Here is a 27,093-nt window from a genome sequence, read left to right as displayed (position 1 = left end):
TGAATGGTAATAGCTTTCAAATAAATGTAGTTCAGTAAAAAAGTACAATATTTCCTTCTGAAATGTACTGGGGAATAAACTAGTATAAAATGGAAAGTGCCTCAGAATTGTACTTAATTAATAACTGAGTAAATTTACTCAAATACTGTACTTAAGTGCAGTTGTAAGGTTAACAAGTATTTCTATTTAATGCAACTTTATACTTCTATGATCACCTTCTAAAACATAATGCATTGTTCAGTGGTGAAAAAAAAAACCTAATCAAGTCTATTTGGTCTGGAATCCTTTACATTTTTATTTTCTTCTAAAAAGAGAGAAAACAAATCTGCCATTGTAGCATGAATATTTCTTGGAAAAAAACTTTTTTCATAATTCTGTCCCAACATGCCTTATTATTTTAGATACAGATGCCATTTTTTAGTAGATTTAAGTTATAAACTGTACTGCACTCTGAAATAAGTTTTTGGGAGTCAAACTGTGTTTATAACACTTTGAAAGGGGCAATTTGTCATCATAAGTACATAAGATTTTAAATGTAAGACTTTTTTTACATTGTTGTATTGCTATTTTTATTTCAATAAACGAGTAGGCTAGGCCTAGCCTACCTCTTCCACCACTACAGGTCTACATACAGTATTCATAATGCAGGAGTGACTGATAAGTTGTGGGTGTTTGTCTGCAGGACAGGTTGAAGCCTTCATGTCACAGTGTTACACATCTCTAATGGAGTCTTGGCTCCTGGATCTGGCGTCCACAGATGCGAGTGTTTCCTTCCTTTAATCAGACGCAGGGTTTGTGTCAGGTCACGTCTCGGTGCTGTAGGCTAATGCCCGTGACTGCCACGGTGAATAGGCCTACAACCAAAAAGGATCTTTGTAATTTACCCCCAAATCTGCCCAAGACCCCACAATCAAAACAAATCGACCACGCGTGCTTTTCCCGCAGCAATGACGTCACGTAAGCCCTCCCATTCCCCGCAAGTAAACAGAAAACATTAGGGAAGACGTTCATGTCAGCCGCCACATGAGTGTTTGATGCGGGGAATTTGCTGTGAGATATTAAAGCGGACGTTAATGTTTCCCGTGTGTTTTTAGCTAACTTGGGGGATTTGGGGCCAGCTGACTCGCGCTGGAGCGATGAAGGGAGAGGCGGAAGTGAAGTCACTTGACAGACCGTCCATGTTGTTATTGTTATTTTGGTAGCCCTGTGATGAGACGGGCTGGGGAGCCGTTAGTCTCCGAGACGACTGTTAACGTTACCGCAGGCCGCCCTGGACCGACACCTACCCTCACCACTACCACCTCCTCACTGACCCAGAGACAGGAGCCTCGCTGACGGCTGGGGTGGGGGGGAGGGGGGAAGGGGGTGAGGACCCAGCTCCAGCTCCAGCTCCAGCTCGGCTCCTACACTCCGGCCGACCAAAAATAAAACGGCGACAAAAACAATAACGGCGTTCGTCAAACGGCTCGACTGGTGTCTGTGCGGTCTGTAGCAGGGGCGTGCCGCAGCAGACATGAACGGTATCACCAAGGGCCGGTTCGAGGTATGACAGAGGGAGTGGACCACCAACGGTTCAACTGTTTGTTTCTAGTAGACGTAGACGCTTTTGTGTGTGTGTGTGTGTGTGTGTGTGTGTGTGTGTGTGTGTGTGTGTGTGTGTGTGTGTGTGTGTGTGTGTGTGTGTGTGTGTGTGTTTGACCGTGCTCCTAATTTTACATGCAGTCGGGAGCCGAGGCGTTTTGTTGGTCAAGGGTAATCCGAAATCCTGTTATTGTCCTGCCGCACCAGTAGACAGCGACAACATGAAGCTCAGGACTGCGGGACAGGAGGGCTGTGGCTGAGGATAGTCAATATATCAGGGCCGCGGCTGGCTGGCACTGTCGCCTGAGGTTACAGGCTTTTACAAGGGGACTGGGGCTGCAGATGGACAGTAATACTGTAAATAAAAGCAGTGTATAGCAGCATTCAATTAGTTAGCACTTGGGTTTGGCACTGTGACACCTCCAGTGACACCTGTGAATGACAGGTACCACAGGAGGTTTGGGCTGCTTTCGGAGAGTCACACTAATAATATATATAACATGAGAACTATGAATGGCCATGTGTCCTCACACAACCTTTCCACATATCCATGATAATTTGCAGGAAAATGGTTACACACCCCTGTGCTTAACTGCAGTGGTGGAAGAAGTATTTAGGTCTTTTACTTAAGTAGCAATACCTCGAGGTAGAAAACTCTTAACTAAAAGTAAAAGTCCTGCATTCAACATTTTACTAAACTCATAATGCAGGCGGAATGATCCCTGCCAGTGTTAAATTGCTGGATGCTATTACTGACACATTATTGTTTATGTAGAATCTTCATGTTGTTGCAGGTTGAGGTATAAGATCATTACATTACTTTATATACTGTTATAGGTATAGGTAGTTAAATCAATAACAATACATCATATGACCAGTAACCTGTGACCAGTAACTACAGCTGTTAAATAATTGAAGTAAACAGTAAAATATGTGCCTCTGAAATGTAGTGGAGTTAAAGTATAAAGTAGCATGAAATGTGAATAATCATGTAAAGAATATGTACCTCAATAACTGCACTTAAATACAGTTATAATGGAAACCTACTTGGTAACTTTCCACCATTGCTCAGCTGCATGACGTTTTACAGATTGCTTTGAAGTGCAGCTTAGCTTGCATGCCTTCAATTCATGTGTATTACCTGTAGTAAAATAATAACACTTTTTTGCTGTGTCAACGTTTTCTTCATCATTGTGCACACCTCCAGTCCAACTGGTTTTAAGTCGCCTGAGCTGTGAGCATTGTTATCTGAAATATCATTCACAAATTGTTGACATGCTTTAGGGTTTACTTGACTACTTGACTTTCTCCGTCAGGTGTTCAGCACGCTGTAAGCTTGTCAGTATTCTGAACGTATTTGTCTACGTGTGAGTGGATGAGAACAGGAGTGGTAGTGGCGCTGATGTGAGTTGCCATATCAGTGGATTTCTCAACATAGCTGTAAGCTTCTTAGACGCAGATGAAAACCATTGTGTGGTGGGAAACAACCTGGTGCGGCTATGTGTGTTCGAAGAGTAGGGGGAAGAGAAGAGTAGGCTTGACTAACAGCCTAAGATGATGATGAGATCATGAGATGATGTTTTATAATGAACATGTGGCACAAGCCCACTTGTAGTTGTTGTATTGAAGGCCAGAAAATTGAACACATAACATGACCCATATGTAATGTCTGCATGGTTGCTTTAACGTGGCAACTCTAAACCTGAGACATGCAAGTTCTGAGACCAGATTTGCATATTCACCCAGTTGTACACTGTCTAGGAGTAGAGTATGACTGCAGAGAGGAACTCCCTGTTTGGGAATGCTGCTCTGCTGGCACAGGAAACGAGGGCACCAGAATGCTGAGGTGATAACTTTAATGAAGCATGCATACCAGAGATGAACCTTGCTTTCATAATGTCATAACTATGGCTGGGATCACACACCAACTACTGTGTTCATGCCATTCCACTTGGCAACTTCTCCACTGGGGTGTGGGTTACTTTTGACTTTGTGCCTGACATGCAAATAAAAATAGGGCTGCAACTGACGATTATTTACATTATCGATTAATAGAATTTTTTTTTAAATAATTTATTAATGGTTTAGTCTATAAATAATAGTTAATGTTTTGGCATGACCAGCAGTCCAAAATCTAATCAATGTATGTTGATATTAGAGCTGCAATGATAACTATTTGGATCAGTGAAATTTAACTGAAATTTAATCGACTATTTTATAATCGGTTAATCGTGAAACTCAATTTTTAAGCAAAAAATTTTACTTTTCTGTGGTTCCAAGCAACCCAAAAGAAGGAAGACAGGCTTATCAAAGAAAGAGAGTCTAAAAGAGTCTGACAATAAATGCAATAAAACACGTGTCAATATCAGTGAAGCGTTTCAGAGATGGAGAGAAAATGTTGCTAATAGTTTAGCCTGCTGTTAACCGTAGCCAACCGTATAACCGTATGTAGGTAGCTACAGCCTTGAATCCCAGTAGCCTATGTCATCTGAAAGGGTTTACTGGCCTACAAGTTTGTTAAGAAAACAGGTCAGTAATTCTCATAGAATTGCTGCTATATAACGGCTTTAGGATCACAATCGGGATTGGGATAATGACTTGTACTCGTACAGGTTTATGTATGTAGAGAGGGGAGAGCTACAGGAGAAGGGCTGCACTTTCAAATTATTGCAGTTTTTGGCCTTTTCCAGAAAACTGCCTACCCCAGCTTTATTCTGCTGTTTATTGTTTGATTAATTGATTAGTGGTTTGGGCTATAAAACATCATAAAACTGTGAAAAGTGCTCGGCATAATTTCATAGAGCTCATCAAATATCTTGTTTTGTTCAACCAACAGTCCGAAAGCTAAGATATTCAGTTTACTATCGAATGTGACAAGAAAAAGCAGAAAATTCTCACTTTGTTGCTTTGCAGTGTAGGCAGTTGTTTCCATTGCTGGAATAGTAAGTTTTTCTGCAGGATTTTCCATTATTGAATCAGGCTTTCACCATCTGAAGGGACATGCACGTGCATCTGCATTTATAGAACAGTCAATAGGAACAACATATCTCTGAAATTACCTTTGATTGGTCAAAGTCTCCTGTCGGGGACTACACACTAAAGCCTGAAAAGAGATCCAAGAGGAGCTGCAGAAGTCTGGTTTTCTCTCAGTCCACTTGAATTACAATATGCTGAAAGGTTATTATGGAATTTTTGCCTGCCTACCTCAGCTTTATTTGATAATAAAAATAATTGTCAATGACAGCCCTATATGATATAAAAGATACAATAATAGCAAATATTTGGTATTTATCACTGAAAAATTACTTCAATGATTGTTTCAGCAGTAATCAAAAATGTCAATTGTAAGTACTTTCATTGTCTAGCAAGTCTGGACAGTACCAGACATTACACAGTAAAAGTTATGTTTCAGTTTGCAAGTTTAAATCACATCGTGAAAATATTATTTTGCGTATGTTCTTTGCCAATGCCATCTTGTATAAAGGTTTAGGTTGTCTACAGTAAATTGTGTGTAATGTGTCTGTTGAAGGAAAGGTTAAAGGTGAGTGATGTGTTACAGAGGTGGTTTGGAATTAAGTCTAAATTTAGTCCTAAATCCTAAGCCACCTCTGGCTTTAGAGAGAGTCACTGAGTCAATATACTGTAGCCCTTGTCTCTTCCTACCATTCAGTATGCACAGTATTGTACAATTAAGGTCAATTTACTTTCAGTTTACGCAATTGATATGGTTCTATATCTGAAACTGAAAGCCACATTATGATGATGAACCCAACCCTCATGGATAGATTGTAAACATGTGTTATTCAATACAGGGGTATGTGGGAACCAATGATGAAAAAGGTTTTCACTATATCCCAGAGCTATTATTTGATATAGTTAATGAATCAGTTCAGATCAGGTTCACCGCTCTTTTTCTGCTGTGTTGTTATCGGAGCATAGATGTTAAAATTCAAACCAGCTAAGTTAATCTTTTGCTGGACCTCTTTTGTCTTTTCGACCACATTTCCTCTCAAATGGCCTCTACTTTCTCCCTCCCTCTCACTCCTCTCTGTTCACTCTCTGATTTTAATGACTTTTGTACGTATTTCTCCTCTATTTCTTGACTGTTACGGCGTTCTTTGTTTGCCTCTTTCTCTCACTTCCTCCTGCTCCCCCCTTTCTCCCTCTTTCTCCCATCTTCCCTCTCCTTTATTGCGTTCTCTTTCTGGGAGCTTGCATCTGTCATGCAGCTAGCTGGAGCCAAGACGTTTTCAGAATCAACCTTTGCTCCTCCTGCGCTTTACCCTGGCTCCCTTTGAGTTTTTACATTGCAGTGTTTGTGTTTCCGTGTGAAACAGCAGGGAGTCCCCCCTCATTAAATATGGTTTCTGGGTCTTTGAGGATACAATTGTATCACTGGCAGGATGCGTGTCTGCAGTGGCACAGCGAATGTGGGTCTTTGACGTAATTTAAATTCATGGCTGAATAGAGCCCACCTGATCTAGAATGTTCTGCCTCTGTGCTTAACACAGAGAGGACTTAAATCACCTGCAAACGAGTAAGTGTATGTGTGTGTGTGTATGTGTCCCACTCAGCAGATGGCCAGACATCCAGCGAGTAGACTAATTGAGATAAGCATGCCAACAAGCTGACCAGGCTAACAGAATTATAAGCTTGTAAGGAGGGGATGTGGAAAGCCAAATGTAGCTCTGGCTTGTCTATTAGCATTGCTCAAGGAAGTAATAGTTTTTTTTTCCTGGAAAGATGTAAGGTTCTATTTTTTATTAAAGGATAGGTTCACATTTTTTAAAGTCTGTCATAAACCAACACTCAGATGCTCATATGTACTTTGAAAGTGTTATTGGTTGACGTATCACTCCTCTTGTCAATACTGGCTGCAAAGAGATCCATTCCATTTGTAAAGCATTTTCAATGTAAGTGATGGAGAACAAGACTCACAGTCCTGTTTCTGGCCAAAAATGATTTATTAATGAGTATTAAGTATGAGCTAGAAAACATTATTGGGCATTTCATACTAAAATGACTAACTAACGATACCCATTTCATCGGACTAACTCAGACTGCTGAAGCCTCATATTATTGTAGCTTTAGCTGAACTTTGGAATGTTTTTACACATAATTAGAATATGGATTTTGTCGCCCCTCACTTACATTGTAATTGCACAAAGAAAATGGATCTGAGTATTACACTGGATGCTGAGGAATGGGACAGAATCTGTAGGAAAATTAAAACTATGTCACGTGATGTGAGGGTGCACCTTATTCAGTTCAAGATTAGGCATCGCTTCTATTGGACTCCCTCCAGATTGTTTAGAATTGGTCTGAAAAACACACCAAATTGTAGGAAATGTAAGACAGAGGACTGCCAATTACTTCATGTCCTATGGTCTTGTGATAAGGTCCAGGAATTGTGGACCAGGATACAGGATAACCTATGTCGGATTGCAGGGACCCAGGTTCCATTCAGCCCAAGATGATTTGTTCTGGGAGATGGGTCAATCCTAAACGGGATGGATAAGCACATAAGAAGCTGGGGCCAGACTAGTTTAATGATAGCCAGACAGATTATTTTAAGGGGATGGAGGAACGAAGGGGTGCCGTCAATCCAGCACTAGGCTTGTAAGATGCCGTTTGAAAAAATGTCATAATTATCAGTTTGCCAGATTGGATGTCTATACTAGAAAATGGGGAAAATACCTGAGCTTTCTGGAGGGCTCTAAGAAGCTTTGTGCTGGGGAGAGACGTGTATGATGGGCTTATGGTGTTGTCATTTATGCATATGTTTATTTGGTTTATGGTTTATTGTGTATTTTGTTATTATTTGGTTGTATGGTTTTAAATATTGTAGTTACTGTCATCTTTTCTTGATTTTTGTTTGGGTGGGGGGTGATGACGAAGGAGGGTGAGGGTATGTTCATGTTGCGAATTGTATGTTTTGTATGTTGTTTAAAAAAAAAATAAAAAAAATTGTTAATCAAAGAAATTGCACAAAGAAGTAAAATTAAAGTAACCAACAGTGCTTTTTATGTACACACACACACACACACACACACACACACACACACACACACACACACACACACACACACACACACACACACACACACACACACTCACTCATTGTTATAGTTTTATCTTGTGTTTCTCGGCAGGTGTTCTCAAACAGCGATGAAGCCCCCATTAACAAAAAGCTCCCCAAAGAGCTTCTTCTCAGGTAAGATTACATACATGCACACACAAAATACAGCATAACATACAGTACCCTAGTACAAGGGCTTAGGTCAGGGTTACTTATAAGCTCAAGCAGCCTTGAACAGTTATGTGCAGGAGTGTGTCCGTGTGTATGTTTTGTATGATGTACTTATGTTGGCCACTAGTCTGGAATGAGGTTTAACTATGTGACATACAGACCAATATTTTGTCCCACAGCAGTAGCTGCACATGACCCATAAATCTGATATCCCACACACCCCCACATGTTTGTCCTCCACATTTATGTGTGTGTGTGTGTGTGCGTGCGTGCGTGTGCGTGCGTGCCTATGCGAACTGTACGTCTGTGTATGTGTGCTATAAATAGCTCGTCTTAGCTAGTGGGGAATTCCACAGTGCTGTGCTCTTCTGCTGCTCCAGCTGTGCTCCACAGAGAGTACCAGTACACCCATTATCAGCAGCACTACTTTCACTGGTGAACAAAAAAACAAGTACTCACAGGCACTCGCTAGCTACAGCACATGATCTACTGTCACATGTGTTATGTTGAGACACTTACACAACATCAGCTGTGAGGAAGACCCATTGTTATGGCAGTTAATCTTGTTGAAAGTGGGTTGACTGGAGCTATTTGTTTTTGTATTTAAAATGTTGTTATGCCCTGTCACCATGGTACACAGGGAGGGACATTATGCTGTCCAAGGTGTAATAGCCTCTGCCAGAGTCCGAGATCACAGAGAAACAACAGAACTGAAAAATTCTCTTGCTGCCCTGAAGCCATTGGTGTGGCTTTCTCTCTCCAATTGTGGCATAGCCATCAGTGCTGAACCTTAAAAATCTAAAGTTCAATCATAGATTCAGAGAACCGTGACACCCCTAGTTTAACATTATATACTGGATTGTTAATTTCTGTTGACGTTTTGACCAATTTGTTGCTGCATTTAAAAGGTTTACACTTGAAACTTGAAAGTTGCTGGTGCACGATTTCTTTTCTTTCTTTAAGTCCGGCCTGATGTTGCCTTACACAGGACTCACAAAATCGGACTGACTGAATATGAATAACAGAATGCTTCTGTGGTCGGTAAAAGGCCTTTGCACATAATGGAAAGTCAGATTGTGTTAAATCTGACATTCAATCAATGATCAGCGTCACAGCCATTAACCGGTTATTAGAAGGGAGATCGATAAGTGCCTGCTTGATTTGTACACTGGTGGCCTGCAATCACTTCCAAGACTGTGTGTGTGTGTGTGTGTGTGTGTGTGTGTGTGTGTATGTGTGTGTGTGTTGCGTGTTCGATGTGTGAGTGTGTATGTGTCTTTGCATTGCTTTGTCGATTGTGTGCATGTACTCCCTGATACAAGACCTGGTATAGATTATACAGACATGTCCCAACGTGCCCTGGCCAAACACACATCAAAACAGCCTTTGTCTGCATCTATATGAAGGAAACAATGGCCAGCTCCTGTTTCCTAGGGTTAAAAGGACATTCAGACCCCAGCTGCACTCAAAGCTTTGGCACCATGACAATTCCCTGAATACCTCACATTTTCTATAGATTGGCCCTTTAAGGCACTTCTGTGAGCAATAACCATTTAAGCACTGGGAATTCAGACAAAGCATACGTGTTTGGTTTTATGTATGTGTGTATATTATACGTTTTTCTGTCTGTGGCCTTGCCTCTCTGAGTGCCAGATATTACTCATTGGCAGATTAATGGATTGAGCTGACCCAGTAGCCTGCTGCATGCAGCCCTTTGTGGCTGACCGCCCCACAGCTCAAACACTGGTGGTCTGTGGGAACCTCCTGCTACCAACCAAACACCACAGGGGATTGTGCTTTTTTCTATCGACACACAAAACACATATATTGAATCACACAAAAGGAAAGATATTCAAAAATAAAGTCTAGTTAAAAACTGATTGCTATATCTGAGAGTCATAGGTGACAAACTCATGCTCTTTTTTTGTCTCTCTTTCTAGAATATTTTCCTATCTAGATGTGGTTACACTCTGTAGGTGTGGTCAAGTATCCAAGGTAAGCGCTTCCCTCTCCCACACAAAGCACCCACTGTGGATTAACACACTCATTTTAATAATGGATTGATGTCATTCTAAACTATGGTATGGTTAAATTAAAACCGGCTTAACATTATTGAATTCTCTAGAAGTGTCTTTAATATAGTGCCATCTGCTGGTTATGTGTAAGTGGACCACTGTTAAGCTATAGTGCACTGCAGTTGAAAGCCATTTATGAATGAGCTATCTGAATAATAACAAGGGCTTGGCACACGGGCTGTAAATGCAGAGCTGTGGTGGCAGCTTCTTCTACAACAGATTAGTTGTACTAGATTAGAGCACTGCAGAATGTTTTGTTTTTGAAGCTTGAAAAGCTATGAATTAAATATCCTACATGGCTTTAATAGTAAAAATGTATTTGACGCATCGTGATGCATCGAGATATCGAATCGAATTGAATCGCTGACATGATAATCGTAATCGAATCAGGAGATCAGTGAAGATTCACACCTCTACCCACTATGTTCATTAATTCCTCCCACATGTTATGATAACAGACACACACACACTTCTGTCTGACCTACATGTCTGTCTCTGTCCACAACTTGTTTGTCGCCCTCTCAGGCGTGGAATGTCCTGGCCCTAGATGGCAGTAACTGGCAGAAGATTGACTTGTTCAACTTCCAGACAGACATAGAGGTGAGGGTTGCGTTTATGAGAGAGAATAAGTGTGTGTGTGTGTGTGTGTGTGTGTGTGTGTGTGTGTGTGTGTGTGTGTGTGTGTGTGTGTGTGTGTGTGTGTGTGTGTGTGTGTGTGTGTGTGTGTGTGTGTGTGTGTGTGTGTGTGTGTGTGTGTGTGTGTGCTGCACGTTTGTGCTCGTTGAGTAGCATTATCCAGCCCAAGGCTTAACGCTGGGTCGGTAGGCTTTGGTGCCGACTGTGACGTCACAGCTGATCCTCTGTCCTGTGGTCCAAGTCATAACACTCTCTTTCCATCCAATCCATCTCTCTTTTTTTTTTTTTTTTTTTTTTTTTTTTCTCTCTCTCTCTGTCTGTCTCTCAGGGGCGGGTGGTGGAGAATATTTCAAAGCGTTGTGGAGGCTTCCTGAGGCAGCTGAGCCTCAGGGGCTGCCTGAGCGTGGGAGATGCCTCCATGAAGTGAGATTGTCATTGTCACTCTGGCATACACTAATATAAATAATTGTGCCTATTGACTTTTACCAAAAGTCATTTTCTTGTTGGTTTGATTACTTGCTGTTTTTGTTTAAAGTAATTATGTTAAAAGTTTAAGTGGCTTGGGCCTCTTCATTCCCAGGGGACTCCGTGCTAGAATCTCTTTTTTGTTATTCTATTTAGTCTCACTTTACTGTGTGTACACACACACACACACACACACACACACACACACATACATACATACACACACCCACACCCACAACCACACATCCACACACACACACACACACACACACACACACACACACACACACACACACACACACACACACACACACACACACACACACACACACACACACACACACCAAACAAAAGAAGAACAATAGGAGTGTAATTTTGTTTAGTTTTTTACATGAAACTGTTCATGTACATGGTTTTACTTAAATGTATCTATCTGTCATATAAGCAACTGATTTAAAGGTGTAGTAGGTAAGACTTATAAAACTAGCTTTCTGTCATATTTGCTGAAACTGACCCTATGTTCGAGTATAACATGAAGCAGGTCATTTCATCCTCTGGCACCACCTACAGCCTGTAGTGCGATTTGCAAAAATCCCCCCAATTCCCTGTTCAGACGCACCAATCAAGGCCGGGGGTGGGGGGGGGGGTCTAACTGCATGTCAATCACTGCTCATGCACACACATTCATTCTCCCTGGTGGTGGGAGCGGCGTACGAGACCGTTTTTTTTTTTTTGCTTTACCTGAAAGGGGGGAAGGACTGAGAAGTAGTCGATGTTCAAATTTTTTGGCTAAGTCCTGGATCTTCACAATCCTACCTACAGCACCTTTAAAGAAGTACAAGTTCTTTGGAAAGTAAGTTTTTGGTTAAAAAAAAAAACAACCTCCCAAGGGCCTGTAAATGACCTGAACAACTCCCAGCATCTGACTTCTTATTTATTCAAAGAAGCGACTTCTGAGTAATTCCCCTTGTCCCTTTTGTTCAACTGTTTCCCAGGACATTTGCTCAGAACTGCAGAAACATCGAAGTGTTGAACCTAAACGGCTGCACCAAGATCACAGACAGCACTTGTCTCAGCCTCAGCAAGTTTTGCTACAAACTCAAACAGCTAGATCTCACCTCCTGTGTGTCCATCAGCAACCACTCTCTCAAGGCCCTCAGGTAGCACCTGCACACTTGGCATTACCCTGGTAACCCAAACCCATATAACATAACCCCTATTATCAACAATACAATTCCTCCTCAAGCCCTCACACACAATATGTAATAATATAATATAAGACATATCTCCATTGGGCTCACATGTCCTGTGTGTTTTGTTTTTATCTTGTGTGTGGATGCTCAGCGATGGCTGCAGAATGCTGGAGATGTTGAACCTGTCATGGTGTGACCAGATCACACGTGATGGCATTGAGGCTCTGGCTAGAGGCTGCAATGGTTTACGAGCACTGTTCCTCAGAGGCTGCACACAGGTACAGTTATTTTATTTTTGACCATTTCCAGAGTGCTTTTATAGCATGTTGAAATACATTTTTGAGTTACAGTTCCATAAGGACATAATTATGGCGCTTCTTTTTTTTTTTTTTTAAATGTTCACTATAAAATACCAAGATTTCTTAAAAGGAGTAGATTGGTTAAGACATTTTACCTGTTTTTTTTATCTTCCCTTGCATCAAGATGTTGTGTTACTTGCTGCCACAGGACAGTGTTTACAGTTTACGGTAAACAGGGTCCTCTGGTGGTGAAGACAGCTCGCACTATGCTTCAGCTGAGGAAAAAATGTAAAACAAATGGTAAAACTCAAAACAAATACCCATATATTCCCTGATTATTTAATATAAAAACCAAGACCACAATATACACAAAACGCCACACTTCTTTCCCGTTGCTAAAAAATTTAAGCAGGCCTTACTCAAGAAAAATTTGCCCTTTTCCCTACCTGCTGTTCCCAACACAGTACATTTTCCATTCAATTTTTTTACTTAATCTTAATGGTTGTTTTTTTTGTTGATGTAGTGGTTTGTGTCAGGCTGGCATTTTCTTTTTCTGCTGCCTCTGTAGAGCCAATATATTCTTCAGGCTGTGTGTTCAGTTGTTGTCTTTTTTTCTTTTAAACCAAAGTCTAGTCTATTTTTCTTGTCTGGAAAAATACCATGAAACCCCCATGAATCATCCTTTGGGGCTCACAGTACAGTAGTCACATGTGAATTGATTTAACTCATTGGAAAATGATGGTGTAATCGAGGAAAGGTTTTTCCCATCAACACACAAAAACACGGACACATACATATTGATCTTGGTGTTTGATTAACAGTATTGTGCATTTTCTTTATTTAACCCAGCTGGAAGATGGAGCATTGAAACACCTTCAGAAACACTGCCCAGAACTCACCACCATCAATATGCAGTCTTGTACAGTAAGACATTTGGTTGTGGGGTGGGGGGAGATAGAGACCGATAATAATACATGAGGGATGTGTCTGTATGCCTCTGTGTTTTTGTAATTTGTCTTCTGTTGCCTCCAGCAGATAACAGATGAAGGCCTGGTCAGTCTGTGCCGAGGCTGCCACAAGCTACAGATCCTTTGTGTGTCTGGCTGCAGTAACATCACTGACGCCTCCCTCACTGCAATGGGACTCAACTGTCCCCGACTCAAGTAAGAAAAACACACCTGTCACCCCCAATCCTTCACAAGGACAACAGCTTGCTTCAGCATCCACAAAATATCCTTCTCAGGGCGTGTGATTAGTGTCATTTCTAAAAATGGACTAGAATCAACATAAATATTTAAAATTGTAGCTGCCTGAAATGCCAGACTACACAGAAAGTCTCTTTTTTTATTCAGTGTTGTCCTTCCAGGGGCTTGTAAACATGTAAAAGTTTTGAGAGACAGGTACATCAGAGCTGTCACTATACGGCAAACAAAAAGAAGAAGGTCCCACACTGTCTAAAGCTTGGAAATAAAATATTTCATTGGACAGACAAGGTTAAGATCTGACAAGGATCTCAGGCCTGATTCAAACCCATACCCAATTACTGGCTGATGATTTTGATCCAATTAGCCTTTACGTGTGTGTGTGTGTGTGTGTGTGTGTGTGTGTGTGTGTGTGTGTGTGTGTGTGTGTGTGTGTGTGTGTGTGTGTGTGTGTGTGTGTGTGTGTGTGTGTGTGTGTGTGTGTGTGTGTGTGTTTTCTCAGGATCCTTGAAGCTGCACGATGCTCCCATGTTACGGATGCTGGGTTCACTGTACTGGCCAGAGTGAGTTTCATTTTGCTCTCTTTGTCCTGTTTTCTCTTCTGTGAACCTTTTCTTGGGTAATCCATTTCCCCTCGATATCTGTGCGTTTGATATAATGATTTCTGTTTTTCTTCACAGAATTGTCATGAGCTTGAAAAAATGGACTTAGAAGAATGTATTTTGGTAGGACAATTTGTGTTTTCCTTATTTATTCCCAACATCATGCTCATGGTATTTATCTATGTTGAATCTGGAATCATACTTGGCTTTGATTGATTTGTCTGGCTAGAGATGGATTGTAGGAAGGGTATGTTTCCAGCCAAGAGGGAGAGTGAGCAGTCCAATGACTTCAGTATTTAAATTGATTTTGACAGAAAGCAGAGAGGGAGACAGAAAAGGAGTGACGCAGGAGAAAAGGTTTTAGCGGGTTACAAAACTTGACACGAACATGCAACACGTGCTTCCACAAACTGTGATTTAAGACTCAACTGTCTCTAGACATGTAAGAACAGTTTGATCAACAAGCATTTCCTCTCCTCAGGTAACAGATAACACTCTGGTTCAGCTGTCTATCCACTGCCCTCGCCTGCAAGCACTGGTAAACATTTACATTTGAAGTTCTGATTTTGTGCCAGGATCTGCCTTACCCTGTGTGTATGCTTATTGAGCTTTAATCCATCTGTCTGTGTGACTTCAACCCTATTTGCTGTGTCCCGGCCAGTCCCTGTCCCACTGCGAGCTGATCACAGATGATGGCATTAGAGCTCTGAGCAGCAGTACCTGTGGCCAAGAGCGCCTCACCGTGGTGGAGCTGGACAACTGCCCCCTCATCACTGATGTGACCCTGGAGCACCTGAAGAGCTGCCATCGTCTGGAGCGCATTGAGCTCTACGACTGTCAGCAAGTGACCAGGGCTGGCATCAAACGCATCCGGGTCAGTGAAGTGAGGATTGGATCAGTGACTTCCTAAAATCGCTTTTCTGCTCGGTTATTCTCTAGCTTATTTCTGTAAAAAATCATACACTGTAGTTTATACCCAAGTTAAAGAAATAGTTTAATTTGCATATAATAAGAGGAGAAGATCAATACCACTTTCCAGTATAACAGTTGTATTGATATTCTCATCTAACTCTCTACAAGTTAGTGAATAAGTGTATTTCACAAAGCGTTAATCTATTCCTTTTAGGAGAAATTGGCTACAGGTCTTTTGTGTCTTTTTATACTTTTGTATTAACACACTTCTTCCCTACACAGGCCCACCTTCCAGAGATCAAGGTCCACGCCTACTTTGCTCCAGTGACACCTCCTCCCTCTGTACATGGAGGTGGCCAGCGTCTGTGCCGCTGCTGCATCATCCTCTGACAGTGGAGGGCCAGGGGGGGCCACCTCTGTCTGCAGGTCCTGCTGCTCTGATATGAGCTGAAATGGGTTTTGGGGGTTAGGGGCTGGGGTAGGGGAGAGGAGGGGCTGGACCCACTCACTGCTCCTGATCACAGATCAAAACATAGACTGATCACCCCTGATCAGTTGAACCCGACCCTCCTCTCTCCTTTTGCTCACCAGTCAGGATTGCAACAGTCCTGGGTTTGGGCGTGGAAGGGTGGGTGGAAACAACATGGATGGATGGACTCGCACTTTTTCTCTCTCTATCTCATTCTCTCTTTCTCACTGTAAAGGCAAAAACAGGTTCTCCACTCCATCCTGCAATTCACATCCCTGACTGCCCCAAAAAAAAAAAAAAAAGATGATATTGTCATCTTGGACAACAGTTTGCTCTCTGTGGAGTATCATAACCAATCACACGACACCTCTATGTGACCATCCTGTGATTCATTCTGCTTTGACCAAACATGCAGCATGGAGCGAGAGGAGAGCTGGGTTGTAGATAATGCAGATCTTCTGGATATAAACAGTGAAGCTTTGGCACGGCCAGCTCAAATCTTTAGTGTGGAAGAGCTGAGAAGAAACACGAAGTAAAGAATGGGACATGTGACATATGACATATTTGTGCATCTGAAAAACTTTTGTTGAGATTTAGATTCTGTATGTACAGAGAATGTTTTGCAATGGGAAAAAAAAGAAGAAATCACACGTATGGCAACTCACTCAAAATTGGGGTAGGCCAACAAAAAAAACCATTTTTTTTTCAGTGCTTATTGTAATTGTCCATGCCTGTCTGTGCAGAGAGGGATATGTGTTCGCCATTCTTTTTAAAATAGAAAAGAAGCAACTGTTGCTGATTAACAAAAAAAGGAGCTATGATTCATACCCTCAGCGTCTAAAAGCGTAATGTTGACTCTGTATGTTGCTCTGATGAGTGGCCTCTCCTGTGTACTGCGTGGTTATGTTGGCTTGTAGGCCCTGATCCAATCCTGTCAGTAGCCCTGTGCACTAGCTCCTATACTTGACCACTTAAGCATTTGTTTACATCCTGGATTAGGTCAGCACCACAGACAAACTTGTTTACATCAGTAGGTTTCCAGTCTCCCTACTATTCAGAGTGAGTTGAGAAACACTGATACAACTGTGGTATACCCACTGTTTTTAACTGGACTGTGAAGGCCATTATTCAGATGTATTGCTCTGTGTATTTGGATATTAATCAGGGCTAACGTTGGTGCAACTTTGCTTCAAAATTATATAAAAATGTGCTTAAAGCTGAGATAATAGTTATTATAAGGTCAGCAACGGCACCTCAACTTTTTGACAATCACATGAGTTATGTATTTGAAAGTTAACTTATTGTAGTTTTGTGTAGTTGGCAATGTACTGATGATGTAGGATATAATTAATTGTCTGTATTCAATATACTCCCCTAATGCCCCAAGCAGCACATTAGAGAGGATTAAGAAATAGCATTTGACACAGGTCTTATGGGATTTACCAATCTAATGTATTAAATTGATCAGCACCAAATTTCCACTCATCCAGTTCTACAAAAGCTGTGTGACAACAGGGATGTGATATGCAGTGACTGGAAAGCCCCAGAACCAAAAGGTTTTTTTCACTCTATACAGACACTCCTTCCAATCAACAGGCTCTCAACATTATATGTCTTGCCATGCAGAGTAACACATATATGGGGCATGAAATACCACTTCTTAAAGCACTGAAAATACAACAAAACAGAAGCAGCTCGCAATTTTGCTCTAAAGAAGAGACTGGCAAGTGCTATGTAGTGCTAAGTGCTCAAAGACTGGGGAGATTGGCAGGGCAGTGGATATGACTGAAACAGGGAGAGCAGACAGAAAGACGAAGAAAGATTCAGATGGATATAGCTAACTTGACTGGCTGTGATACTAATGCCCTCTCTTTGACAGCTGTTTTAACAGTTTTATGTTTAAGAAAATAAATAAATGAAAAAATAAATGAACAAAAGAATAAATAAAAGTGACTAATAGTAAATGTGCTTTGTCTCTCTAGTGTGAGATTTTGTCTCCCATTCTCTATAACTAAACCGTCTCTGTTTATAATAAAAATGCGGCAAACTGCATACCGGCCACACCGCAGCGCAACCGCTAGATGTCACCCAAGAGCGGTGTAGATGGCAGACACACCCACACAAACAGTGCTGTTTGTTTGATTCATGACTATTACAGAAAACCTGAATTATCTAGCCATTAGTAAGGCCAAAAAATATTTTTACTTAGTTAGTGTATCTCTCGCTCTATTTGAGCACAAGTGCGATCCACTGTAACGTTACACTTATAATTCGTCATTTACAACAGGCATTATGCTGGCTAGCTGTGCGGTTCTCGAAGACCCTGATCGTTCATCGGTTGCTTCGCCTGGTGAATTGCAGTCACCGGCAGCGCGCAAGCTTATTGAGACAGCGCCTCTTAACGGGTTTAGCGGGAGCGGTGATTATTCCTGGATAAAGAGAAACCAGTTACCGCGGGACTGGATCTGAGCCCCTATTGTTGAAGTTTGGTGCAACTTTACCGCTAAGGGAATCGACAGCTGAACGCTCGGCAGACTTTCCAGCCCGTGGGCATGGAATAGAAGAGTGGAGCCAGGCGTTAGGCCTGCGGATAACTAACGTTAGCTAGCTGAGCTAGCTGATGGGAAGCAGTCTATCCTTGTTTGGGTCGCTGTGCTAACTAGCTTGGTGCTATTTTTGCTAGCATAACAATTAGCCAACCAGGGTTGCTGGCTTGTTTTGATGTTGATATATTGAAGGAACCTGCTGGGGTCCACTACACTTGTTTCCTGAACTTTCTCGAAGTTTTAAGTTAACCGTCTGAGCTAACATTATATAATAAGGAAGCTAACAGTTAGCGAGCTTCGTCTTTGTCGTTGTTTTGAGCAGTGGGATGAATTGTGTGTTAAATTAATCTGTAACGTTATATTTATTTTGTAAAAAAGGAATTGCATGTTGATGCTCAAACATCAGTTCGACTTAGTCCAGACCGCAAAGTCTATCTGTCCCTCCACGTTACAATTAAAATAGTTTTCGGTCCTTTAGTCCCAGTCCCACCGACCGCTGTCTCCTGTCTTTGGCCGACTTCAGTGGCTGACCACACGGCACTGAGTGCCCAATGGAGGAACATGACAACATGGACTATTTTTACCAGCAGGTAGTGCAAAAAGATGTTACCCGTAGGTTGCAGGTCGGACAGGACCTCATTGACTACCTGAATGACCCGCACCGGTCCCCGGACGTGGAGCAGGACAAACCCCGGCTGGATAAGACCATAGACGAGCTAACGGGATGGGTGAACTCCAGCAATTTCAAGGTGAGAGATCTTGGCTAGTCATCGTATGAGGTTATCGCAATATCACTGCAGCAGTCCCTTTCTCGGCCTGTTCATGACTTATATTTCACCAGTTCACCAAGTGAGCTGGAAGAGAGAGAGAGTGGGGTAACGTTAATGGGGATTTTATGTCATTTGCCAAGAGGTTGGTTGCAATGCGACGAACCTTAGCAGAGATTAGGCATTTTAAACGAGCTGTCATCAACTGAGTGGTATGTAGAGAGAAATCGTATCCTATTTAAAACCGAGCTAATCAAACTGGTAGCCCATTTTCATATCTGACCTCAGTCAAGACAGAGGATACACATTTTGCATACAGCGCTCTATCTCCATCTACTTACGAAACCTAGAAAAAGCTAAAGGACATGTTTGTTTTTGACAACCTAGTAGTCTATTTCTAGATCACAAGAGGCAGACATATTTAAATGTCATGCCAGTGACGGAGTAGGACATTTGCAGGGCAGGGTTTATATTGTGGTATTGGCTGAGACTCTGTGTCTGTGTTGAGGGGGACCCCATTGTCAGGACTGTAGACTACTGGATGGGATGGGGGAGGGGTTAGCAGACTCATTGTGTACCCTATGCTTTCTCGCCAAGCCATGACATTTATTGTCATATGCACAGTTACAAACAAGTTTTCCTGTACAATTCCTTCATTTGCCTTCCTCTGTGAATGCCATTTACAAGAAAACATGAGGTATAAAGAAATACAATACAATAAAAATAATAAATAACACTATGTACAATATAACGTGTGTGTGTGTGTGTGTGTGTGTGTGTGTGTGTGTGTGTGTGTGTGTGTGTGTGTGTGTGTGGAGGCCTTGTTGACTTTGTCTTTGCCATTTCTCAGAAATGCTGGAATGTGAAATTTTTGCCAAGTTATCACACAGATCCAGACAGCAAGTAAAAACAGTCTGAAATCTCTTTCCAAGGCGTGCTAAAATTTGAATCCCAAATCTCTGAACTGATTAAAACTGTCTACACTTATATGTAGGACTCAGCTAGACTGTAAGAGTGTGTTCAGCTTAACGAAAGCATCTTCTCTTGGTCTCTCCTTCTAGTGGTAGACAATGTTAATTTTGAGATTACTAAAATAGTAAAAACATTTGCAGTTTAGACTTAAAGATCAATTGAAAATAAATGTGGTTACATGATGAATCCTCTCAAATTACTGACCAGACCCAACTTGTTTGATGTGAATATGTGAACTATTGCCACCTCTTAAATCAACCCCATAAGAATTACATCTCCAGCTGTAACAAGCTAACGTGTCCCTTTGTTCAGATTTGTTCCTTTATGTTGATGACACATACAGTAACTTGAGCTCAGTATCTGGCAGTGATGAGCGACTGAGTGAGTTGTGACCCCCAGAGGCCTTGACAGAAGGCTTTTAGTGATGCTGATTTGCTTCCTGTCGGCAAAAGGGCAGTAAGCAAGATGCTGAGTCAGCACAGAGAGAAGGATGAATGGAGAGATGATGCAAAGTTGAAAAGCAGTGGATAATGAAGGAGTTAGAGGGGGAATCCAGAACTGGAGTAAATAAATGGGGTAAGGGTAGGTTAGAGCTGGAGAATATGAAGATATATATAAAAATGTTCATCTTGTATATATGGTTTCTATATGTGAATAAACCAGCGGCCGAACTGTGTTACGGGAATCGCCCAGCCCTAGGTTTGGTGACCAGAAAACACAAGTCAGGACTCATAAATACATTACATGTTCGGAGAAGGAGACTGTTACACCAAAGTTCCTCTTTTAGAAATGGGTAAAAATATTGCTTTTCGCCTCTCCCCTTGGCCCTCTTCATCACTCTATTTCACTTGTGTGTCCTTATCTTTTTGTTTTGACAATGAGTCAACAACATTATTATAGAAGCCCCTGCGCTTATGTGTGAGAAATGTAAACAGAGGGCATTCATATTGTATGCTGCATTTATGGGCAGCAGAGCCAGACACTGACTGTACTGATCGAGGGTTGATACTGCTAATAGACTGCCCTGAACAGACACTGATCTTTGTGATTTTGTTTGAATTAAGCTCAAGTGTCAAATATGCTTAATTATTTTTACGCTCAAACCTTGATAAAGTATGTATCACAATGCAGGCTTTAGGATATAATACGCAAACACTCCGTACATTCAGCATTTACCGGTTAAATATATCCACTGCTGCGTTAATAGGTTATTGTTAAACTATTTTTGTGTTAGTCTGATGTTCCTAAACCCTTCCTGCAGGTGCTTTATAAGTGAAAATAATTGATTGCAGCTTTTATAAATTTTTTCAAAAGTGGTTGGGAGAAGAACTGCAGCTGCTTATTGCAGTTTGGTAAAATCTCAGAGCTCAAATGCATAAAAATGAAGGTATATGTTGTCTTTCCCATTCTTTTTCCTTTATCCTCAGTAGTCACGTACTACCCTTAGTGGAACTGTGGGCTAGGAGAAAATCCTGTTATGATTCTGTTTACTACACAAAAAACAAACAAAGGTACGTTTTTGCCATTGCTTTGTACCACAAAGTTCTGTTTAACAGCAATGTGCCTCATGCCTACCGATTGCACAGTGACCACACAGATGAAAGTGAGTGTATATTTAGTTGCACGGCTTTAGCAGGGATTTGAACTTACATAGGCCTCCATTCACTCTCAGTAAGCCATGGCAACAAATCCACACATTTGAGAAGCTGGAACCATCAAATGTTTGGCCTTTGTGCTTGATAAATTACTTAAAGCGGTGTCGACAAATTTCTTGGTTATCAATGGATTAATGGTCTAATTGTTTCAGCATCTTTGCACATTTTATCCAAATGTTGCTGTGTGAGCCTTGGACCCTTAAATCACTTAAACCCCCTCTAGAATCCAGAGTAAACCCTCTACATGGTATGCGAATAAGCAGGCTAGACCAACTGAGTTTTCACAAAGAACCATTCATACTTGGCTACATATTTACAGTTTTTTTTTCGTCAGCATACCTCAGTTGCACTGATGTTTTGAAACTTGCAGTCTCCAGATTCAGGGGTGTCCTTTTAAGCTACATTCACACTCCTACGTTTTTATTTAAAAACGCATATCTTTGCTACATTTATGCCTCGCGTCCACAGTACTCCAGCGTTTCCGAGCCCCTAAAACGGAGACATTTTGAAACGCTGCTGACACAATTTAAGCTTGAAAACTCCGGTGTTGCGTTGTAGTCTGGAAGCGCAGAAATGATGACCTTTGAAACGTCAACGCACATCAGTCCGTCTTATCAGTTAGGTCATCTTACATACCTTTCAGTAACAGTCCCACCTCATCGTTGGTCCAAGCAAATAAATCCCTGGTCTTACTTTTTGCCATTGTTGTTCTTTCTCCAAAGTATATTCAACTTATACATCCATGATTATCAACCACAGAGTAACATTAGACATTCTGCTTCCTGTTTACATTGGCACTCGCATGCCCAGTGTATGTGAATGAATAGTCATGTGATATGCAATATCAGCGGGTTAATATGGACGGAGAACATTTATGATATGGAGCCTAAAGGCTTGTGTGGATGGAGAACATTTTTGTTTCAAAAAGCTGTTTAAAAATGCAAATGTAGTAGTGTGGATGTAGCCTTAGACACCGCTTTGTCCACATGCCCAATGTTTTTAGAATTTTGGGGTGATACCTAAGTGCCAATTTGGTCTTTCTTTTTTCTCCTTCTTTCCTCCCTCTGTCCGTCCTCACCCTTAGTCAGTTACTTCACTGCAGGAGAACATTTTTTCTCCTGTCCGAGGTAGATAACAAGCTCGGCCTTTTCCATCTCTCGTCCTCTGTCTCTTTCTCTCTGTCTCTCTTCAAGTGAAGGTGCCATATGGTTGTGGGCGCTGAGCTTGTTTGGGGTGCTGGGTGGAGGAGGAGTGGAGGCCTAAGGGCTGCTTCCTTCCTGTACTGTTTCTTCTTTCTCCTGCTGTTTTTCCTCCCTCCCTCCTTCCCTCCTAAATTAGGTCAGTATGAGGGAGTAATCATAGTGACCTAGAGCTCATATTTCCTCTCCAGGTGATTTTTTTATTTTCTTCTGTGGTATAGCTTGGCCATCGTCCCTGTATTTTTCCTCATTGCCCCCATCCTCCCCCTTTTTGTTTGTGTCGTTACCTGGCTCTGCTCTTCCTTTTGACTAAAATAGGGAAACAACTGCAGGCTGACTCCCTACTCAAGGCAGAGGAGTCTGGAGAATAATGCTTTAATGGATTTTCTTTTTGGGCTGCTCAGTTTTACCGCAGCACTGCCAAAACAAGCATTCCAGGAGCACAGCGCAGTGTGGGATGTGATCCTAATCAGAAACACAGTGGAAAACTCAAATCTACCACTCAACAAAAATCCAGTCTACCTTCCCCCTACGAGTCATATAACATGCCAGTTTTTCTTTTATGACTGAGCCCAATCACAGTGGTGATAGACAAGAGAGATGAGTTAGGGGGCTGTTAAGGGTCACTTTAACAAACCTCATGACATTGTGAATACATCGCATACATCTTAACATGTTGTCCCCTCAACTTAAATGTAAAATACATAATTCTGCATGTCATACATGTTTTGCTAAAGCAATAGCAAAAGGGGCAGTTTTGTGACGTTGTGAAGTGGCGTGGGATCAGGGGAGTTGTTGTCTTTACCAACATTGCTGTCATTGCAGTCAGCCTCTCCCAGTTAGGATTCCTTCAGTGTTCATCGTTCAGGAGGTTTTTACCAGAATTATCCGCAGAGGTATCCTCCTCTCCAAAACAAATGGGCCAGTTGATTAAAATTGGTAAAAAAGCAGTCTCATCTTAAAAATCTGTGTTTTTTCCGATGCTGTTCAGCTCGTTGGCAGAGGGGCTGTGAGCTGAGCTGCCGTTTAAATTTGCTCAGCATGTTTCTTTGATAACTTAAGATCAAGACGTCGGATGATTAAAATCCTTTATCCGGTTAAAATAAATAGAAGAAAACGACTAAGATCTAAAAAGTGTTTTTAAAATAAATTTAAAAAAAAAAAGTTTTTTTTAAAAGGCTTAGAACTGGATAAAAAGTCAATTTATGGCCACTTCTGGCAGACAACCACCTCGCTGACGCATTTGCTAAGGAGATATGACGCCATTGACAGGCGACCAAATGTAACATAATAAAATTACAGATATCTCTGGGTTTTAACATAGTTGGAAACATTTGGGGTAATGTAAGTACACAACTCAATACAAGCGGCGACGTAGTCTCGCTCCGTCTGCACCGCACCTCTGCGTGTGTGTGAGAGCTAAGCCCCGCTCACTGTGAAACATGCAGAGAGGACAGAGATGCTCGCGCTTGATTTAACGTGAATCGGTCCTCGGTAGTACCGATTACCGGTTTAAAAAGCTGTTGGCTGACTGACTTTGATTCCTTGAACATAAATAAATTACCCTTCACAGTCTCCTCTTTTTGCTGAGTCAGCAAACTTCAAAAGAAGTTTGATTCGGCACTTTTTTATCCATTTAGGATGCCAAGATCAGATTTAGTCTAAACTTCTCCAATGAGAACCTGATTTAATCCTGTCTTCCTATCACTGCTGCCACTGTGGTTGATGTGTAAGCAGACAGTGACCCTCTTCGAAATGTACTCAATTTGTGACATGAAAAGTACGGGAAACTGCTGTGGAATATCGTATACCTGAAGCCAGGTATATTATGTGTATAACCTCTATAACCTTTGCCTCTGTCTTGCTCTGTGTTTTGTAGGTGGCATTGTTGGGGATAGACATTTGTGGTGCGTTTGTGGACCGCCTGGGAGAGCGGTTCAAAACATACCTGGCCACAGGTGAGATATCTAACCTATACCCACCTTAAATTTCCTTTTAGGTTATGCTCTCTTTACAGTTAAACTTGTTGATGAAATGTTTGTATTTGTTCTTTAACCAAGCTTGCACACAAATAACTTTTAAAGGGATTTGTCTTTTCTTTTTTTTTTTTTCTTGCTTCTGAAATGCTGAAGTAAAAACAACTTTACGGTGCACACATACTTTTTATGTTTTGTGGAAAATTCCTTGTCCATGAAATGGATAACAAACCTGTACCTTTATAAACCCGTTATCAGACATTATATAGCCAACACACGCTTACTGTTATACTTTAGTTTGTCATTCCTTACAAAAGAGATTATAAGAATGTAGGTAAATGCTGCTAAATTCATCCTTCCATTGTCTTAAGCAGCAAGTGCTAATAAATGGCAGTAATCACTACTATTTCCCTAATTGTACTCAACAACACTCTTCTGTGAATAAAGTGTAATGGTTTCTGTATTGTTGTATAGACTCTTCAGCATTTTGTCCTTCTATTTAGTCACTCACTTCCACTTTGTGGTTCCTCAGAGACAGACTGGGAGCACTACTCTAAAGCCTGGCACCACCCTCTTTCTAGAATATATCATTTAGGCTCTCATTTGTCTGCCATGCTGTAGCTCGGCCTATTACACCCCAAAACCACACCTCACATTCATATGACCTCATGCACTGAATCTTGTATCAGATGTCATGCTCTGTGAGTGTGTATGTGTGTGTGATGTCAGCGCCAGCCCTTGTGTGTGCCCGCTGAAGGTGTCACCAGCTGTCTTTGTTAACCAGACTGGCTCTTGTCACCAACAAACACACTCAGTCCTGCAGTGCAGCTCTGGGATGACTGGACCTGTCACAAAGTCTGCCATCACACACACAGAAAAATCTCGCTCACTGTCTAGGACGGTGCCTTAGTCTGGCTCTATGTGTACGTGTGTGTAATGGAAGTGTGTGTTGCAGATTGATGGTAAAAACCTCTCTGAGCCACTGCTGGCTCTGGAATCTCCCCTTTCTCCATCGGACTTCCATCTCTCCTTCCCTGTATTCTCTCTGCTTCCCCCTGCACTCACTCACTCACTCACTCAGAGGGGAGGAAGATGAGATTATTGAGACTGAGTGATAGTATTGATCTACAGGACTGACTCAGGGCAGCTGCCATTATACTGTATGTATGTTTGTGTGTGCGCTTTGACACTGCACTTTTGGCCATCTTGCAAAGTAACTCCCAGATGTGAAGTGAGAATGGAAGTGAAACTTTACAGGTCACACAAGGCTGTACTTTGACCTTCTTGTTGAAATGTGACAGATAAAATAAAATGGCATGATTGGCCCAGCAGCTGTGTGCCAGTTTGTTCGTCCTGTTAAAAAACAAAATGAGTCAATTTGCCAATTTGTGTGTGTGTGTGTGTGTGTGTGTGTGTGTGTGTGTGTGTGTGTGTGTGTGTGTGTGTGTGTGTGTGTGTGTGTGTGTGTGTGTGTGTGTGTGTGTGTGTGTGTGTGTGTGTGTGTGTGTGTGTGTGTGTGTGTGTGTGTGTGTGTGTGTGTAACAATGTCCCCCTGTCATTTCTTCTGTTTGAGAGTATTGTCCTTGTTGCCAAGGCAACCAGCTGTTTTGGTAACATAATGCACACACACAGCACGGGAAATGGACAGATGACATCACTCCCCATGCTGAAGTTTCAGACTAGGAATGTGGGTAGGAGTGTTTTTATGAATGTAGGCTCATGTCATCCTGTGGGTATTTGTTTTTTATCTCACTGAGTGAATGTTAACGGGAGATTGTGAGTTTCTTGTAACTCAGAAAGTTTAAAGTTTTCCATTTGATGGTCAGACAGAGAGATTCACCAGATTTGGCATTTTGTCTGTTTGAACAGGATTTTCAGCTGCAAAGTTTTGGCACGTTAGTGAGCATTTATGAAAGCAGGACTGTGTATATGGAATCGACTCAAAAATCATAATCAAGAAACATGTCAGCCAGTGCAACGTTGTGGCTAATTGATGCATTTTAATTAGCCTAGAAATCTAGACGTGCCCTAGCAGCAGCAAATGTTATTTGCAGCCAGGGTCAGTCTAGCAACTCTCTGTTGGCTTGCGAGCTGGAAAAACCAAATTCTGGTCAGGCCAATCAAATCGTGTATAGAGTTGGTGGGCGGGCTTAACATAATGACGGCATAGTTGCGACGGTTCTGCGTGAATTCCCTGCTACTTGAAAACAAAGAAGATGGCTGCTGCTGCTGGCGAACAGCGGCCTTTTGAATCGGCTTTGGCCGCAACTCTGGAAGACTTGGAGTTAAGCACT

The 27,093-nt window shown here is 41.7% G+C and overlaps 2 protein-coding genes across 3 annotated transcripts in view; both read left to right on the top strand.

Annotated features, from left to right (window-relative positions):
- Window positions 1-977: 977 nt before the first annotated feature.
- Window positions 978-15,966, top strand: fbxl2 (F-box and leucine-rich repeat protein 2). Of its 2 annotated transcripts, none has more exons than XM_039820676.1 (14): window positions 978-1,543; window positions 7,734-7,795; window positions 9,772-9,826; window positions 10,432-10,506; window positions 10,871-10,965; window positions 12,003-12,167; window positions 12,352-12,478; window positions 13,349-13,423; window positions 13,535-13,662; window positions 14,204-14,264; window positions 14,382-14,426; window positions 14,785-14,841; window positions 14,965-15,177; window positions 15,498-15,966. In XM_039820676.1, the coding sequence occupies exons 1-14, from the start codon at window positions 1,514-1,516 to the stop codon at window positions 15,603-15,605; spliced, it is 1,296 nt and encodes a 431-aa protein (XP_039676610.1). In that variant the 5' UTR covers window positions 978-1,513; the 3' UTR covers window positions 15,606-15,966. The 2 variants fall into 2 exon arrangements, with proteins under 2 accessions (XP_039676610.1, XP_039676609.1); XM_039820675.1 differs by having other exon boundaries at window positions 13,532-13,662.
- A 2,062-nt stretch (window positions 15,967-18,028) lies between these two features.
- Window positions 18,029-27,093, top strand: part of clasp2 (cytoplasmic linker associated protein 2) — a 62,993-nt gene continuing 53,928 nt past the window's right edge. Inside the window, 2 exon segments of the mRNA XM_039820307.1 lie at window positions 18,029-18,979; window positions 24,703-24,781. Coding sequence (XP_039676241.1) covers window positions 18,782-18,979; window positions 24,703-24,781 — 277 coding nt within the window. The 5' untranslated portion in view covers window positions 18,029-18,781.

Source organism: Perca fluviatilis, chromosome 13 (genome assembly GCF_010015445.1).
Source record: "Perca fluviatilis chromosome 13, GENO_Pfluv_1.0, whole genome shotgun sequence".
In the NCBI taxonomy this organism is placed as follows: Eukaryota; Metazoa; Chordata; class Actinopteri; order Perciformes; family Percidae; genus Perca; species Perca fluviatilis.
Note: the sequence above shows the minus strand (reverse complement) of the source record. Positions and strands in the feature narration are given on the sequence as shown.

Coding starts and splice junctions, on each gene's coding strand:
- fbxl2 (XM_039820675.1), top strand. CDS start 1,514: ATGAACGGTATCACCAAGGGCCGGTTCGAG. Junction 13,424..13,531: donor TCAATATGCAGTCTTGTACA/GTAAGACATTTG, acceptor TGTTGCCTCCAG/CAGATAACAGATGAAGGCCT. Junction 13,663..14,203: donor CTCAACTGTCCCCGACTCAA/GTAAGAAAAACA, acceptor GTGTTTTCTCAG/GATCCTTGAAGCTGCACGAT.